The sequence below is a fragment of the Epinephelus moara genome, chromosome 2 (genome assembly GCF_006386435.1).
Source record: "Epinephelus moara isolate mb chromosome 2, YSFRI_EMoa_1.0, whole genome shotgun sequence".
Classification (NCBI taxonomy): Eukaryota; Metazoa; Chordata; class Actinopteri; order Perciformes; family Serranidae; genus Epinephelus; species Epinephelus moara.
In genome coordinates, this window is record NC_065507.1 from 16804502 (window position 1) to 16819295 (window position 14794).

Genomic DNA, 14794 nt, shown 5'->3' on the forward strand with positions numbered 1-14794 from the left:
CCTCCCAGAGCCAATTAGTGTAATGGGGACATATTTGCATATACAGAGGGTGTAAGTGGGTAAAAGATTAAGGGAGAAAGGACGGGTGGAGGGCTGGGGGGTTAGAGGAGAAGATAAAATCAAAGAGAGAGGAAGGTGAACTATGAGAATATATGGGAGGGAAAAGATAAAAAACAGCATTGAAATTGTCATTAAATGTTTGCAGGCTTTTAGCTCAAGTGTTACTTGATTATATTTACTAATTTACCAATGAAGGTGCTCTGTCAGAGATTTTCTGCAAAGAACTGCACAAGAACAACAAAAATAATAGGTGACAGAAAAAACCCCATCGGCCACCATTGTTTACATGGCAACCAATTTCATATTGCATATTGCATGCAGGCTGAAAATTATAAACAAAGTTTGAAAGCGTCCTTGAACAGTCAGACTGAATGGCTCACATGGTCTCTTTCATCCATGCATCAGTGCATCTCTGCTCACACAGATTACGTTACACCTTGACAAGTGAGTACTAGGAGACTAAATTAAACAAGATTCATTTCAGCCACCTGACCTGTGGTAGTCGACATTAGTCAGAGCAAGCACACGGCACTGTGCTGGAGGTTCCCATTAAAGCTGGGACAGATAACAAAAAGCAGATCATTTGGCGGAATTGGGGATACAAATTCATAAAATCCTGTAGCCAGGAAAAAAACACAGGTTTTCAATTACACTACCAAAGACCTCTGTCAAATTTGGGACAAACCAGAAGACAAGCTAAAACCTACAAAGACAGAACAAACTGTATATAGACTGATTCCACCAAAATGCAAATTGTTTTCAGTCTGGGATATATTTGAGTGGCGACAGGATTTAAACAGGGATGCAATTTGGGTCAGTGATGCTGGTGCCTCAAGAAACCCAAATCACCAGTTTATACACTTAAAAATCTGTCAAAGGGTATATCTAACGCCTAGAATAAGACATCAAATGGGACTGGTACCTCACTCTTATTGCTCATTTTGCCCCCAGAGAACTGTTGGCTCTTTTTTACATTTTGTATGGGAATGTCCAGGGAGTTTTGGTTTTAGGGGGAAGGTTACAAGTACCATTGCTGAACTAACGGTTATGTAATTACCAGTGGACCCTGCTGCATATCTTCTAAATGATCTTCTAAAGGACCTTTCCCTTACGGACAGAATTCGCAAAATCTGGCTGGCAGGCCTGATGGCAGCTAAGAAGATTTGAGTCCAGCGTTGGAAACCCCCCTCAGGATATCTCAAGTATTCATTGGCTTCAGAGCTTTTTGGACATTTCTTACCTGGAACTATCATCAGCAGGAGTCAACAATGCACGTCCAAACACAATTTTAATGTGGACAAATTTGATATCTGATTTAAAGGATCTTCTGTCTGAATAAGGATGATCTGTCTGGTGGAAGGTAAAGGGGTGTGGGTAGAGGGTTACTGGGTTAAACACTCAAATGTAATGAGAAATCATCTGTATACCTGTACATGTATATGGTATCTGTATATGCTGCACTAAATAAAATAAGTGATAAATATATACATATGCTAATAATGTTCATATAATCAGATGGATGCTTATCAGTCAAATGTTGATGTGCAAATCGTGTAAATACAGTAACAGCCACACTCTTTCTTCCTTATTAAAGATACTTGGTGTTTTTTATTTACATCATATAAGACAGAGGATGTGCCCTTAAATGTCAGTCTGAAACCAACAGCTGTCATCAAGCCTCATATACATATACACCTGATTCCAACAACAGGGTCAAACAGGGTTCATGTCCAGGATCAGCTCTGTATGTTTACAGCATGACATCAAAGTACAAAACACGAACCATGTTTTAGACACGTGACACTGACCAGTGGTTCCCGAAGTGACGTCTGAGCAAGATCCCAGTAGAATATTGAATTGTAAAATGCCACGTATACTTTATTAGTTTTAAACTGAACTGGTGAACAAATGTATGGAAGCTACTATTCTGATGTGGGTGACGCCTTGTAGATTGGTGGAGTAGTGAGCATCCTTTAGGATAGCTGGATTTTTTGTGGACCCTGGACACGGATGACAAGCATCCACCATGTTTGTTTCTGTTGTTAAAACCAGGCTAATGTTGAACAAATAGGGACCAGTTTCCCATCAGCTTCGACCCGTTTTTTACTGCAAGTCAGTGAGGGTGAAGTTGATCGTGGCAACAAGACAGTTTACAACAATGTCCTGCAAAAAACATATGTTAAGCAACTTTATTTCTCAATAAAAATGACAGTGTCATGCTCATTTAGTTAAAGAAAATGTTTCATAAATCCATCGTTTAGGAAAACCATTTAAAATTTGATGTTGAATGAAAAAAATACAAGTGTCAATGGAAAAATCTACTTTTTTTTTTTGTCTTGGAAAAAAAGACATTTCTCAAAGGTGCAAAGGCTTTGTGGGACACTAGCATGTTGGGAAAACCAGCTCGGCTTTAGATGGCACATACTGACATAAAGTATCTGAAATAGAAAACGGACAACAGAGCAGTGGAAAATGTGATAATGTCAAATAATTTTGTGAATTATACCAAAAAAATCAGCAATATAATTTTCATTTTTCAGTTTTAATATATTAAATAGATCTAAATTTCAGAGATTTGTTACAAGTACAATAGGCCTTTAACTAATTATTATGTTTGTACATCTGCAAACTCAATATGTTCTTATATTGTTAGACACACACACACACACACACACACACACACACAGACTCACACAGGTAAACACACACACAACAGTTGCTGGAGTTACGGATGCATTTGGCTTTGTCTCACTGGACACTGGACCCTTCCAAACTTACCTCAGACAACATCGTGTTCATTGTTTGACACAGCATTTACAGTGCAGCACAATTTTATTGCCACTGTAACTGTGATGTATTCCTGTGTGTGAGTGAGTGACCTACAGTATGCACTGCAGTGTAATGGTCCATTAGTGACAATAACAACACAGAGAACCAGTACCTGCAACACCTCCGCATCATAACAGCAAGACTTGTAAGATCTGACCAAAACGTTTAATATTATGCTGAGAATTTACAGACTTGGAGACATGAGCATTGGACACAAGTTGCGTGGGTGTAACGCTGGTGTAATGTCCTTTTTTTAGCCTGGATGCAGAATTCAGGCACTGCTGAAGTTGAGTGTAAAGGAAACCTGCACTACATTTATGCTACATTAGATTTATTAAGCAAACATTAATGCATGTATGCACTGGAGAATATTGCCAGGATGGCAGTCGGAAAAACCTAACTTATTGTTTCATGTACAGTCAAACACAGTAGACAGCGTTTTCAATGTCATGACAAGTCTGCTAAACTAGCAACCATTATAATTAACACTGTAGTCATAATTAACCATCACTCACTGGCACTTCCTCATTATTCTTTAATGACATGTATCTAATCATGTCTACTTGGTTCCTGGACTAGAGAGTACTCTAATGACTCCTTTATGCTCATTAGATCCGTACAGTATACGGACATGGACGAAGCCCTCTGTTCATAATCTGCATTCATTTAGTCTGTATTTGTGCACGTTTTCTGAAAGCTTACAGATACTGACAAAACAGAGCAGTACCATCGGAGATCGTGGGGGCAGTGTAGAGTAGTTAGGTGAGATATGACAGTAGGAAATGAGATTTTAGAAATGGCGGAATGGAACAAATGAGTAATATATAAGCCCTCAGGAACAGCGCCAAGCTTTGAAGCCAATTTTACGGAGAAGCCAAACATGGAATTACAATGTTTGGATCCGTCACATGATGCCACTGGGACCAAAAAGACATTTTCCCATAGACCTATATAATGAAAGAGACATCTGTAAATAAGTAGATGCTTTTCTTTTAGTGTCACACCCCCCGCAAAATGGAGATTTGATCCATTTGTTCGGATAACATTTAAAAGTCTTGAAGACCCGTACGATTAAATCATTTTATCTCCATTCAAGTTAGCAGAAAGCTAAACCAAATGTTCAGTACAATGTAATGACCTCACAGGTCACTGCTGTCTACAACACTGCCTCTGTTAAAAATGCATCATTACAACCTCCTCTACTGTCGCCATGTTTGTTGTTGTCAGAAACTTTGGACTCTCTGGAATTTTGGAATCTCTTGGATGCATCTAATACAGGATGCATGGAAGTATGGGGGCAATGACGGTCACATAAAAGAACTTATCTATTTTCTTACATAAAAGGAGTACAAATGAGCTTTAACTGTGGATATTGCACCCTCTGAAGCACCCTACATCTTCTGCCATGAGTGACATCAAACTAATACTTGTCCTGTTTTCCTAGTTTGACCCACTATGATAAATAAGCTACTGCACCAGAGACTACTTATGGATCATTTATCCTTCCAGAATTTTTGATTAAGCTCAACTAAAGAAATCATTACATCAAACTTAATCGTCATGCAAAAATAATGCTTAGCAGTAAACACTTTTTCCAGAGCTTTAGAAATTTCCTCTGACTCTTCTCTCACAGTACTGTGTTGGGCGATTATATTGGACCTATTGGACTTTGCACAGAAAAATGTCAAAATGTTAATCTTCTGAAACACTGATGTATACATATACACAGCATGTATGTTTCATTGATATCACAGGTAGGTGTTGTAGATTCTGGTTCTCTATCATATCATGAAAAAAACATGACTATTATAGACCTTTACATCTCAGTAATTGTTTTGGCTTTGTAGCAACAAAGCAATAAAATGCAAATATTTTGCTGCTTTCTAACAGATGTAGCAAAGCCCCACAAAAAAATAATCCACTGACTTCATCTTTGTAACTTATCTTTAAATAATGTTATACTGTATAAATTTGCTAGTTTTAAGATTGCAAGGTTGAGCTACTACTTAACAATGGCACCTAATCTGGAGTTGATACTCATATGTGTGTGTGTGTGTGTGTGTGTGTGTGTGTGTGTGTGTGTGTGTGCATGTGTGTGTACTTGTACATGCTACACAGTGAGGACCACAACACGTATTTTAGCAACAGAGTGAGGACATTTTGGCCAGTCCTCACTTTTTCAAAGGCCTATTTGAGGGTTTAAGACATGGTTTTAGGGTTCAGGTTAGAATTAGGTTTAGGTTAGGGTTAGGGTTGGAGTTAGGCATGTAGTTGTGATGATTACAGTTAGGGTAAGGGGCTAGGTAATGCAATACGTCAATGAGGGTCCTCACAAAGATAGAAGTACAAGAATGTGTGTGTGTGTTATACTGCTGATATTTTTAGGCTAAAACTTTGCTCTAGACTCTTTGACTGACTGGATTTATCTTTAGGTGTTATTGTCTCGTCCATTATTAGCTCTTTACTGCATAGTATTTAAAGCGACAGGAATCAGTTTTGAAAAATAGGTTATAGCCTAATTGTTTTTTTGTTCACAGTAAATATGTAAAAGACTCTGGGGTATATGGTAAAAATATTCTTAAAAATGTCTATTTTCATTACTAAGATTTCTGAGGACCTTTACGAGCTGTGAATGTGCAAGTGTTTCAAGCTTTCAGATGCTACTGCTGTCAGAAAATCTGATGACAGTACTTTATGGCAACAATGACTACTGACCAAAGTTTTCAAGCACTTGTGAACCATCTCTGGTTCAGCACTGGCAGGTAAAAACAAAGTCTTTTAACTGTCCTGTTTTTCCCATCCTTTCCTCCTATATGGCACATTGCTTCATTATGCTGGTGTCAATCTCAGTTTAAGGGCATAATGCCCTTAAGTGGGTGTAACGTTCGGCCAGATGGACATTAGTTTTCCTGTCTTGGGTAAATTACCCTTCCGATGTTTTCCTACAAGCTGTGTTTTACATATTATAGCCAGCATATGTTCTTGTTGAAACCCCGCCAAGACCAGTGAGTTGACAAAGTGTTTGGCTGTCAAAATGTGCTGGTACTGCCCTTTAACAACTGAACTTTCTGTACACAGCAGACAGAAGAAACCCAAGAGCCAGATTAGCCTGTGCTGGTGGTGTCTCGGAATATGATGATATAATTGGCACATTTTATTTGATCTTCTAGAGGTTTAGCAACCAGTATGTCATTTGGCAATATGTGATCAAATATAACATGTGGTTTCTTTTCATTCCTGGTGGAGAGTTGTGATTTAAAAGTGAACTTGAGAGTATGCTGGATTTATAAAAAATATATTCTGCCATTTTGAAGAGCAGCTTTTAAAAGTTTAGTTATGATGTTGTTTTGTTGGTAATGTAAGCTATGTTGTTGTAGAATTATTTACTCCAAGAAGGCAAGCACGCACAGGAAGTATCACTTAGTCAAATTTAAACATTCTATAGATTATTTCTGAACTTATTCTGTCATTAATAGTAAATTAAAATCAGAATTGATGATGTTGACAAATCTGTGTACCTCATTTGATAATAAAAACATTGCTATCAACATCACAACCATAATACTGTATGGAAACTAACACCTCCTACAAATACTGTTGTTATCTCTGTGGGCCTGTAACAACCAGCTAATCAAACTGATATAAACCTAGTTAATGGTTTGTACATCACTGATGTCACATCTATGTGATGTCAACAACCAAAGAAAACACTGGCAGCAATATAATGTAAGTCACATTAAGTACTCAAATGTGCCAATCTGTAAAATATTTAAAGGCTATCCAACTTTAATCCTTTACTTCCTAATTCATGATGGCATTTTATGAAAAATTATTTTCCTGTGCCTGGGTTACTGAGCTATACGTTTAAGTGTGTGGAAGGCCTGAGATTTCCACTTTGTAAATCATACTCAGTTTACCAGCAAACTAGTAGACTCGAATTTGCGTCCTGTTGGTTACATTTGCATGGGGCTTGTGTATACTTTTATACCCATGTGGTGAAAACAATGCAAATAAAAACAATTATGTATGTAAATGTGAACCGTGTCAAGCATGCAGACTGTGACTAGATGTACAAGTTAGTACAGTACTATATTATTAGTACTATATCATGTGTATTATTGGTTGATCGGGACCAAAAAAAAAAACCAAAAAAAAAAACAGATGAACAGAATTTTAAATATTTGAACTATCTGAGAAGCGCTTGATTTATCTTTCCAGTCATTCGTGACTGTCTAAAAATGAAAGACAGTCGGGGCTCTTGGTAGCTTGGTGGGGTAAGGCGCCGGCCTGCCGCAACTTGCAACATCACGGCCCCAAATGTGGTTCATAATGTTTGGCACATGTCATTCTCTCATTCAAATCTATCACTCTCCAGTGTAGCTAACAACACAGAAATGTCATAAAAAGGTCTTAAACAAGAGGAAACATAAGATAAATGAAGCGCTCCCTTGTGTCAAATATTTAAAATGAATCCATCTCGTCTGTGTCCTGATTTGAGCAGTAAAAAAGGCACTGAGCTGGGAATAATTTTCAGTCCTAAACATATTACCTGCAATGAAATGGCTGGATTGTAGTTGGTTATAGTTTGCTGTGGGTTAGAAGCAGAAAAGGCTCTAAGATCAGCTTAGTACTAGTGTTTTTGGCATTTGTCCTTTGATGACCCCTTTTCAAACCTATCTCCTTATCTGTGCCTCTCATTCATCTCTCCACACATCGGCCAACTGGTCCTACGTTGTCGGATGGATGCAACGAGCAGCAGATGTTAGAAGTATGTTTGGTAAAGCATGACATGATTTAGGGAAGGGGAGTTGTATTGTTCTTCAGTAATGGTCTTCCTTGTACAAGAGGCCATGATGCACAGCAAACATTTGTGACAATGTTGCCATCTTCTAAAAGTTCGTACAACTTCATACCTCGGCATCCACTTCGTTAACGGAAAGTGGATTTGTTCTGAATGCGCAATTCCATTGCTAATGAGTGCAACACTGGTCATGTAAATGGTCTCTCCAGGTTTTCTCCGAGCATTGTTGCCTGTAGACCCACGTCAAGGTACTGTTTTTGAAAGAGGACAACTGGAGAGAACTAGAAACCAGGTATGGAGCTGAGGAATCCAGCTAGATAACTAAGTTTTATATTACGGTTTCTCTGCTAATTGACCCCATTAGTACACATCCTTGGGGAAGGGTCCACGTTAGATGAGCATAGTTGCTGTTCCTCAAGTCTTTTGAACCATATCTCCTTTGCTCAGGGGAGATGAGGGCGTGTTGTTCTTTTTCATCTATGATGAGAGTATTTTTTTTAAGTTTCATTCATATAGGACTTCCCATAGGTCTGAATCCAAGTTTTCACAGAATGCATTTGCATATCCAAAGAGCCGCGTGATCTGTTCCCTGCATGTCTCACAGGTTCAAATTCAGCCTCTCACATCATAAGTGTGTATCCTAGTCCGTGTGTGGGACCTACAAACTTGTTTCTCTTAGAAACATGGTCCCAATGCTGTAGGAGACTTTCCTCATAGAGGCCGGGGGAGCGGAGCGAGAGCTGGTCAATGAGGCGTGGCTGTGAGATGTCCCCGCCTCCAGGAAGTAACATGTCCCTGGGATCTCTTTGGGAAAATTCTCTGGTAGCTCTAGCCGTGAGCGAGGGACAAACGAAAAAGAGCGGTCATCCTTCAGCAACCTGTTGAGAAGAGAAACTTCCTTAGAGTACCATTAAAAAGCATTTATTGTCATGGCTACATGGTTAAAAATCTTGTGTATGTTTGTGTACATATGCAGTGCTGTTACTTACAGGTAAGTTGTGGGACTAACATTGATACACCTCGGATGGCTCCCCGATTCAAACTTGCTGGCGAGCGTCACGTTGTTCCCAAACAGGCAATAACGTGGCATTTTAACCCCGACCACACCTGCCAGCACCGAACCCGTGTGGATACCTATCCTTAGCTAAGAGAGGAATGGAGGAGGAAGGTGGTGGGAGTAGATTGTAGAGACAGGAAAGAGGAAGACGGGGAGAGAGATTAGAGAAACAACAAAATCAGCAGGATTTTAAAAGTACAGTAGTGTGTTTGACAATGTACATGCACATCACCTTTTCCCGATACTTCCTATTCATTTGTATGTCGCTTAATTGCCCGTCAGTGAAGTCTGATCTTAATATAAAATGATTTATTAAATAACTTATCAACAAAAAAAGTAATTAGCAACTTTTTTGATAATCAGTGAACAATTTAAGTAATTTATCAAACAAAGATTTAAAACATTCATTATTTCCAGCTTCTTCAATGTGAGGATTTGATGATTTCCTTGGGCCTTTGTGATAAAAGTGATTATCTTTGGGGATGGACTGTTGATGAGATAAAAAAAAAAAAAAGCCATTTAAAAACATTACTCTGGACCTTCCTGTTACATTTAGAATTAATTTTAAGGTCCTCCTTGTATACAAAGACCTAAATGGGCTGAGACTGAGCTACATCACCAACTCCCTTGTTAACTATTTGCCTCCAAGAACCCTGCGATCATTTGCTTCTGGTTTACTGGAGGTTCCCAGCAACAGCCGGAAGAAGTGCTTGTACTGCCCTTATTGTAAAGCACTTTGCGCTGCATTTCTAGTATGAAACGTGCAATATAAATAAGGTTTATTGATGTTATTATTATTGGTAAATTATGATGGGCTTCATTTTTTGGACTGTTTATACACATTGAAATGAATTAATATAGAAACCCAGAGCTCATCTTGTGATTGGATCACTTCAGCAGTAACACAGCAATCTGCATTTAAAGTGAATTTTGGGGAGGGGTGTTAAGTGGAGGGGGGCAATGGCCCCTTCCCTAATTCCAGTGGCCTTGCTCGGACCACTTCAAACTCTGTCTTCATAGTGATCTCAACTACAAACCTCTGTCTTGCATGGTTGTGACTTTATCGCATTGATAAAATCCGTCCACAAACAGACATCTGGAAAACTACTAAAACACTCAGTTAGTGCCACCAGGACCACATTTTACCATGATCACACACACACACACACACACACACACACACACACACACACACACACACACACACGTACACATCGTTGTCACCACTGGAAATAATTAGGACTTTAATCAATATGAAAACAATCATTATTTGCAGTCCTGTTTCGATCTCACTGTGACCGATGTCATGTCTTGCTTTGAAGATCTGAGAGCAATGTGAGCAAACACCTGGCACCTAAAATGACCAGCCTGTCACACCCTGAACTGCACCATCACTGCATACCTGGCACTGCCGTAAATGTTCATAAATAAGATCTCCCTGCTGAACTGATCCCACTCATTCATGTGTCGCCTATCCTGCAGCACAAAGGCCATGTTGCTTTGAACCAGAAATGCTGCGTGCACATTGATCTGCCGAATGGAAATTCTCCACGTCGGCGTAGCTGTTATTATCCAGTCTGATTTCCTGTGGCAGCAGATTTGATGAAAAATCTTAAAATAGCAGAAGTGGGATAGGAATATTAATCAAATAATTAATTACCTCCATCTCATCTTGGTAACAGATATAGGGCAGCAACATGGTGCTCATATTATAATCTGGCTGAAGTGGGAATCTATAAATGGCTGGAGGCAGAGTGAAAGCTATCTCGCCATCATTCCAATTCAACCACACCACTTCATGGCCACTCGACTAACTATTGATTTCCTCCACTTGGAAACAACAAGTCATCGCGCACACACACACACGCACACGCACGCGCGCGCACACACACACACACACACACACACACACACACACACACACACACACACACACACACACACACACCAGTGAAACCCAGTAGATTTCTAATGATCTACTTGAGCATCTCATCACCTAGGTATCCAACGCCACTGTGTGCATGCCAGCACACTGCAAGGTAGTCATGGCAACAACAGGCGATGGGGGTAGTGAGGTAGAAAGAGCCCAGACAGACAGACAGAAAGACAGAAAGAAAGACAATGGAGGGAGACAGAGAGAGACAAAAATAAACTTATAATTAGACGGCAAAACCTTGACAGCACAGGAGGAGCGATAAAGGAAGCGAGAGACAGAGAGCAAGGGAGAAAGGGCTGCTAGGTGCACTAGTGTGACCTATTTTTCAGTTAAATTGCGTACAGATGGCCGTGCACTTGTCTGTCTGTCTCTACAACAGACAACCACTCACAGACACACACAAACAAATCTGCATCCAGCGCCCACTCTCCTCTTTATTTCTTAGTCTCAAAACACAGACACAGTAACACTCATACACTCTTCCCCTCCTTTTTCGCTATGAGTCAGCATCCACACAGCACATGGCCCTCACCGAGCCAATGAGCAAACGGCGCAGCAGCACAGACGACCAATCATATTGTAGCCTCTGGCCAAGCTGACAGAAGGATACAGAGATGGAGATAGACTGAGACAGAGAGAGGAGGGAGTTGTTACAGAGTCTGTGTTGTTACATATACACTTAGTTGTCAGTTCATTAGGTACACTGAGCTTTAAGTAATCCAGACAAAAACAGTCCTGTAATAAATCCTGTCCTTTTGGAGGACGAAGTTTGTGGTGCTGCTCTACTGTATTGCATTATAAAGAGAGTTGGAATTATTTAGCTTAGTCTCATTGGTATAAATGAGGTGGACAAAAAAGGAACAGCCCCATCACCAAAAGAAAATGTTGGCACTGGACATTTTGCAAACCACAGATATGTTACATTTGCACGTGTCATACGTATCATATCAACGTTTCAAAAAGTGACATAATATATACGCTGACATTGTCATTGGGTGGTGGCTAGGATGGTGGAAAGCATGTCACCTGAGATGCTTGCCAAGCTGCAGACTGGATTTTTAGGCTCAAAACCTGGGTGTTTCGTCGTGACCTGTCGACAGAGATAGTGCCACAATTTCTACAGGCATAGCCACTTTTCTTGCCGGGATTGTGCCCCCAAACTGGGTATTTTAAGCCAAAACCTGATGTTTTCCTAGCCATAACCAAGCTCTTTTTGTGCCTACACCTTCCCACACCTTAACCATATTCATCCTGTTAGGGGTCGCGGGTGTGCTGGAGCCTATTCCAGCTGACATTGGGCGACATTTGTGTACTGCAGAGCTGAAGGTGCTAGCAACTGCAAGATGGACATATGGTCAGGAAATATTCTGATGATATAGTGACATCACATCCAGTAAAAAAGCAATGTCATTTATGAATTCAAAATGCTCAGATACCGCTGGTGCAATGTATGTTTGGTGGAAGCCCACATGAACACATTTAACAATGTTAGCAGTGACAAGATAAGCACTACACCCCTAATACTCACACCCACTCACCTATTCATACACCCACTCATACACATGAGCACACACATGCAAAAGCATCACGCTACGGGCCTCAAACTGATTCAGAAATATTTATGAAAACAGCTAACAATGTTTGGTGTCTGTATGTGTTTCTCCTTCTGTGTATTTGCTGTATATCTATCTGTATATTTCTCTCTGTGTCCCTGGATCGCTCTCTCCATTTCTCTCTCACTAAACATTTTCTCTCAGTTCTCCCTCACAGCTCTCGTGCTAGTTTGCATAACAGTGCAACATTGGCTGGAGTTTGAGTGCACTCACTAAACAGGATTTATCATGCTGAAGTGCTGAATATCTCTATAACTCTCCTTTATACTAACATGAAATGAGGAGGGATGAGAAAGAGGAGAGCATAACAGACAGCGTAAAATATAGAAAAGCACAACAGGAATAAAAACTGAGAGCAGAAGAAAGTAAGGAACGGAAGAGGAGAATGAAAGGAGTGAGTTCGAGTGAGGTTGCAGTGGAGAGGATTGTGGGGGGAAAGAGAGGAGGAGGGGGAGAGGGAATGACAGAGACGGGAAGAGGAAAGACAGAGAGGGAGAGAAAGTGGAAGAGCAAGAGAGCAGGCCAAAAATGCTTGGCAAGGCCTTTCTATTTTGAGACAAATGGACAATGTTAGGAGCACAGCAGTACACAGAACAGTGTCCTGTCTGTTACTCTGCAGCTATCTGTCTTAGCTTCTCTCTCACAGACATGTTTTGTTCCTATCTGTGTCACTCTTATGTGTCTTTTTAAACAAGTTAAAATCAAATGCGCGCATAGCAAAAAAAAGAGACATTAAAATAGATTGAATAATTTCAATAGGACTTGCAGTCTTAAAAGCAGAAGTCTGCCATTATTCTAGATTTTTCTTGTACTAACAAAATGTTAGCCTGTATCTTAATACCTCTTGAATTACCTACCATGTCTGTGGCATTCAGCGCATAGCCTATTTAATGCTTCTGAATGTAGTATATTGTGGGTGCTATTTTCTATTTCACAAGAGTTTTTCCCAGTTTAAAGAAAAAAAAGAATACCGCCAGTCTTATCCTGTAATATAATGAATATGATCAAATGAAAGTCAGTAACATTGATCTTAACGTCTCCAAAAAAGTAAATGCAACTTACTGTACGTAACTCATATTTATGACACTACAAGTAAACATTCAAGCTCGCAAAGTTACCAAAGGCAGCCAAAGTCCCCGATTACAAACAGAAAACATTTTAGCAGCTGGAGACGGCTTTTTGTTTTTGTTGTTTTTAATGAGAATTAAGTGTTTTGTCCTTCTAGGCACCTGACGTTTTTGTCGGGGTGCTCTGAACTCTGACAAAAATGGCATCTTTTTTCCCATTGTTCAATCAGATGATTTAAGAATTTACAGTTGGTCATGCTAAAGTATGCCTGGAAACGGAAAACACTGAGGGGAAGCTCCTGGACCAACTGGTGGTACTCCCCTGATCCACCCTCTTTTTTAGGGTCTCATGTACCCACACAGATCTCTGAACTATTTGCTAACAACCTCTCACCCTCAGCCAGAGCTACAACAAGTACCCTCTGCCTGTTCATTTTAGTAACTAGCTACTAATTACTGTGAAATAAAAGAAAATAATTAACGGTAGATTGATTACACAGGAAGGTTAATGTAAGTACATGATGGGGTGGTTGTCTGGCAACAATTAAAAGGTGTAGAAAGCATTTTTTTACTAATGGCATTCAATAAAAAAAAAAAAAAAAAAGGCAGTGTGGTGCGCCTCACGTTTTGCAACATGCAAAACGCTTTCCGGCTTTCCGTGTGATTGGCGCCTAAGGGTGATGGTTGACCTTGACAGAGACTGGCCTGAGGATGGACATAAATAAATCATATCCTGTATTCCCTTTACATTCTACGAAATTAACCTAAGAGGTTAAAACTCAACTCTCTCAGTTATGCCTCTTTCCTTTGCTCCCTGCTCAATATACTCATCTTTTTTTCTACAAAACAGCAGCTTGTCTTTGTCTGTCTGACGCCACTGTTACATAATGTACTGTTAAATGCAGTTCCACCTGGACACATGACATGGATTAACCTTAATCTTGTCTTAACAATGAATCTGAGCAAAAAAGGCTCTAAACCCTCTAAAGGTGGATCATCACATGATGAAAAGCGTCAGTTCTACTTTTTTTTTTCTTCCACAGCAAGTGCATATTCAGTTGATGTATGGAGCACGTGCTCTTCCTTTAGTAACATAACTGTTTTGTATTACATACTGTTCAGAGACAGGGTAAAATACAGCAATGGTAACTACAGAAAAAAATGTTTCCTGCAATGGTGTCAATCAAGCAACCTTTGTGGGGTTGTGTTGGGTGAATACAGTACGCACAGCGTGACGTACGTATCATATCTCAACAACATAAAATGGAGAAAGAGGAAAAAAAGAGGTCAGAATAGAGGAAAGGGAATAGGTAAGTCAGAGAGTGAGACAGAGAGTAGACTACAGTTACAACACATGGCAGTTGCAAACCAACACACACACACTCAGAAGCATATGGTACATAAATAGAACAAAACATCACATGCATACAC

General features: G+C 39.8%; 2 protein-coding genes across 2 annotated transcripts in view; both read right to left on the minus strand.

The window, feature by feature from the left end:
* Positions 1 to 14794, minus strand: part of alkbh8 (alkB homolog 8, tRNA methyltransferase) — a 159187-nt gene that overhangs the window by 47345 nt on the left and 97048 nt on the right. The window lies entirely within an intron of this gene.
* gucy1a2 (guanylate cyclase 1, soluble, alpha 2) overlaps positions 7945 to 14794 on the minus strand; it is a 50225-nt gene continuing 43375 nt past the window's right edge. Inside the window, exons 8-9 of the mRNA XM_050075046.1 lie at positions 8680 to 8834; positions 7945 to 8568 (exon numbers count right to left, since the gene is read on the minus strand). Coding sequence (XP_049931003.1) covers positions 8349 to 8568; positions 8680 to 8834 — 375 coding nt within the window. The 3' untranslated portion in view covers positions 7945 to 8348. The remainder of the gene's footprint in view (positions 8569 to 8679; positions 8835 to 14794) is intronic.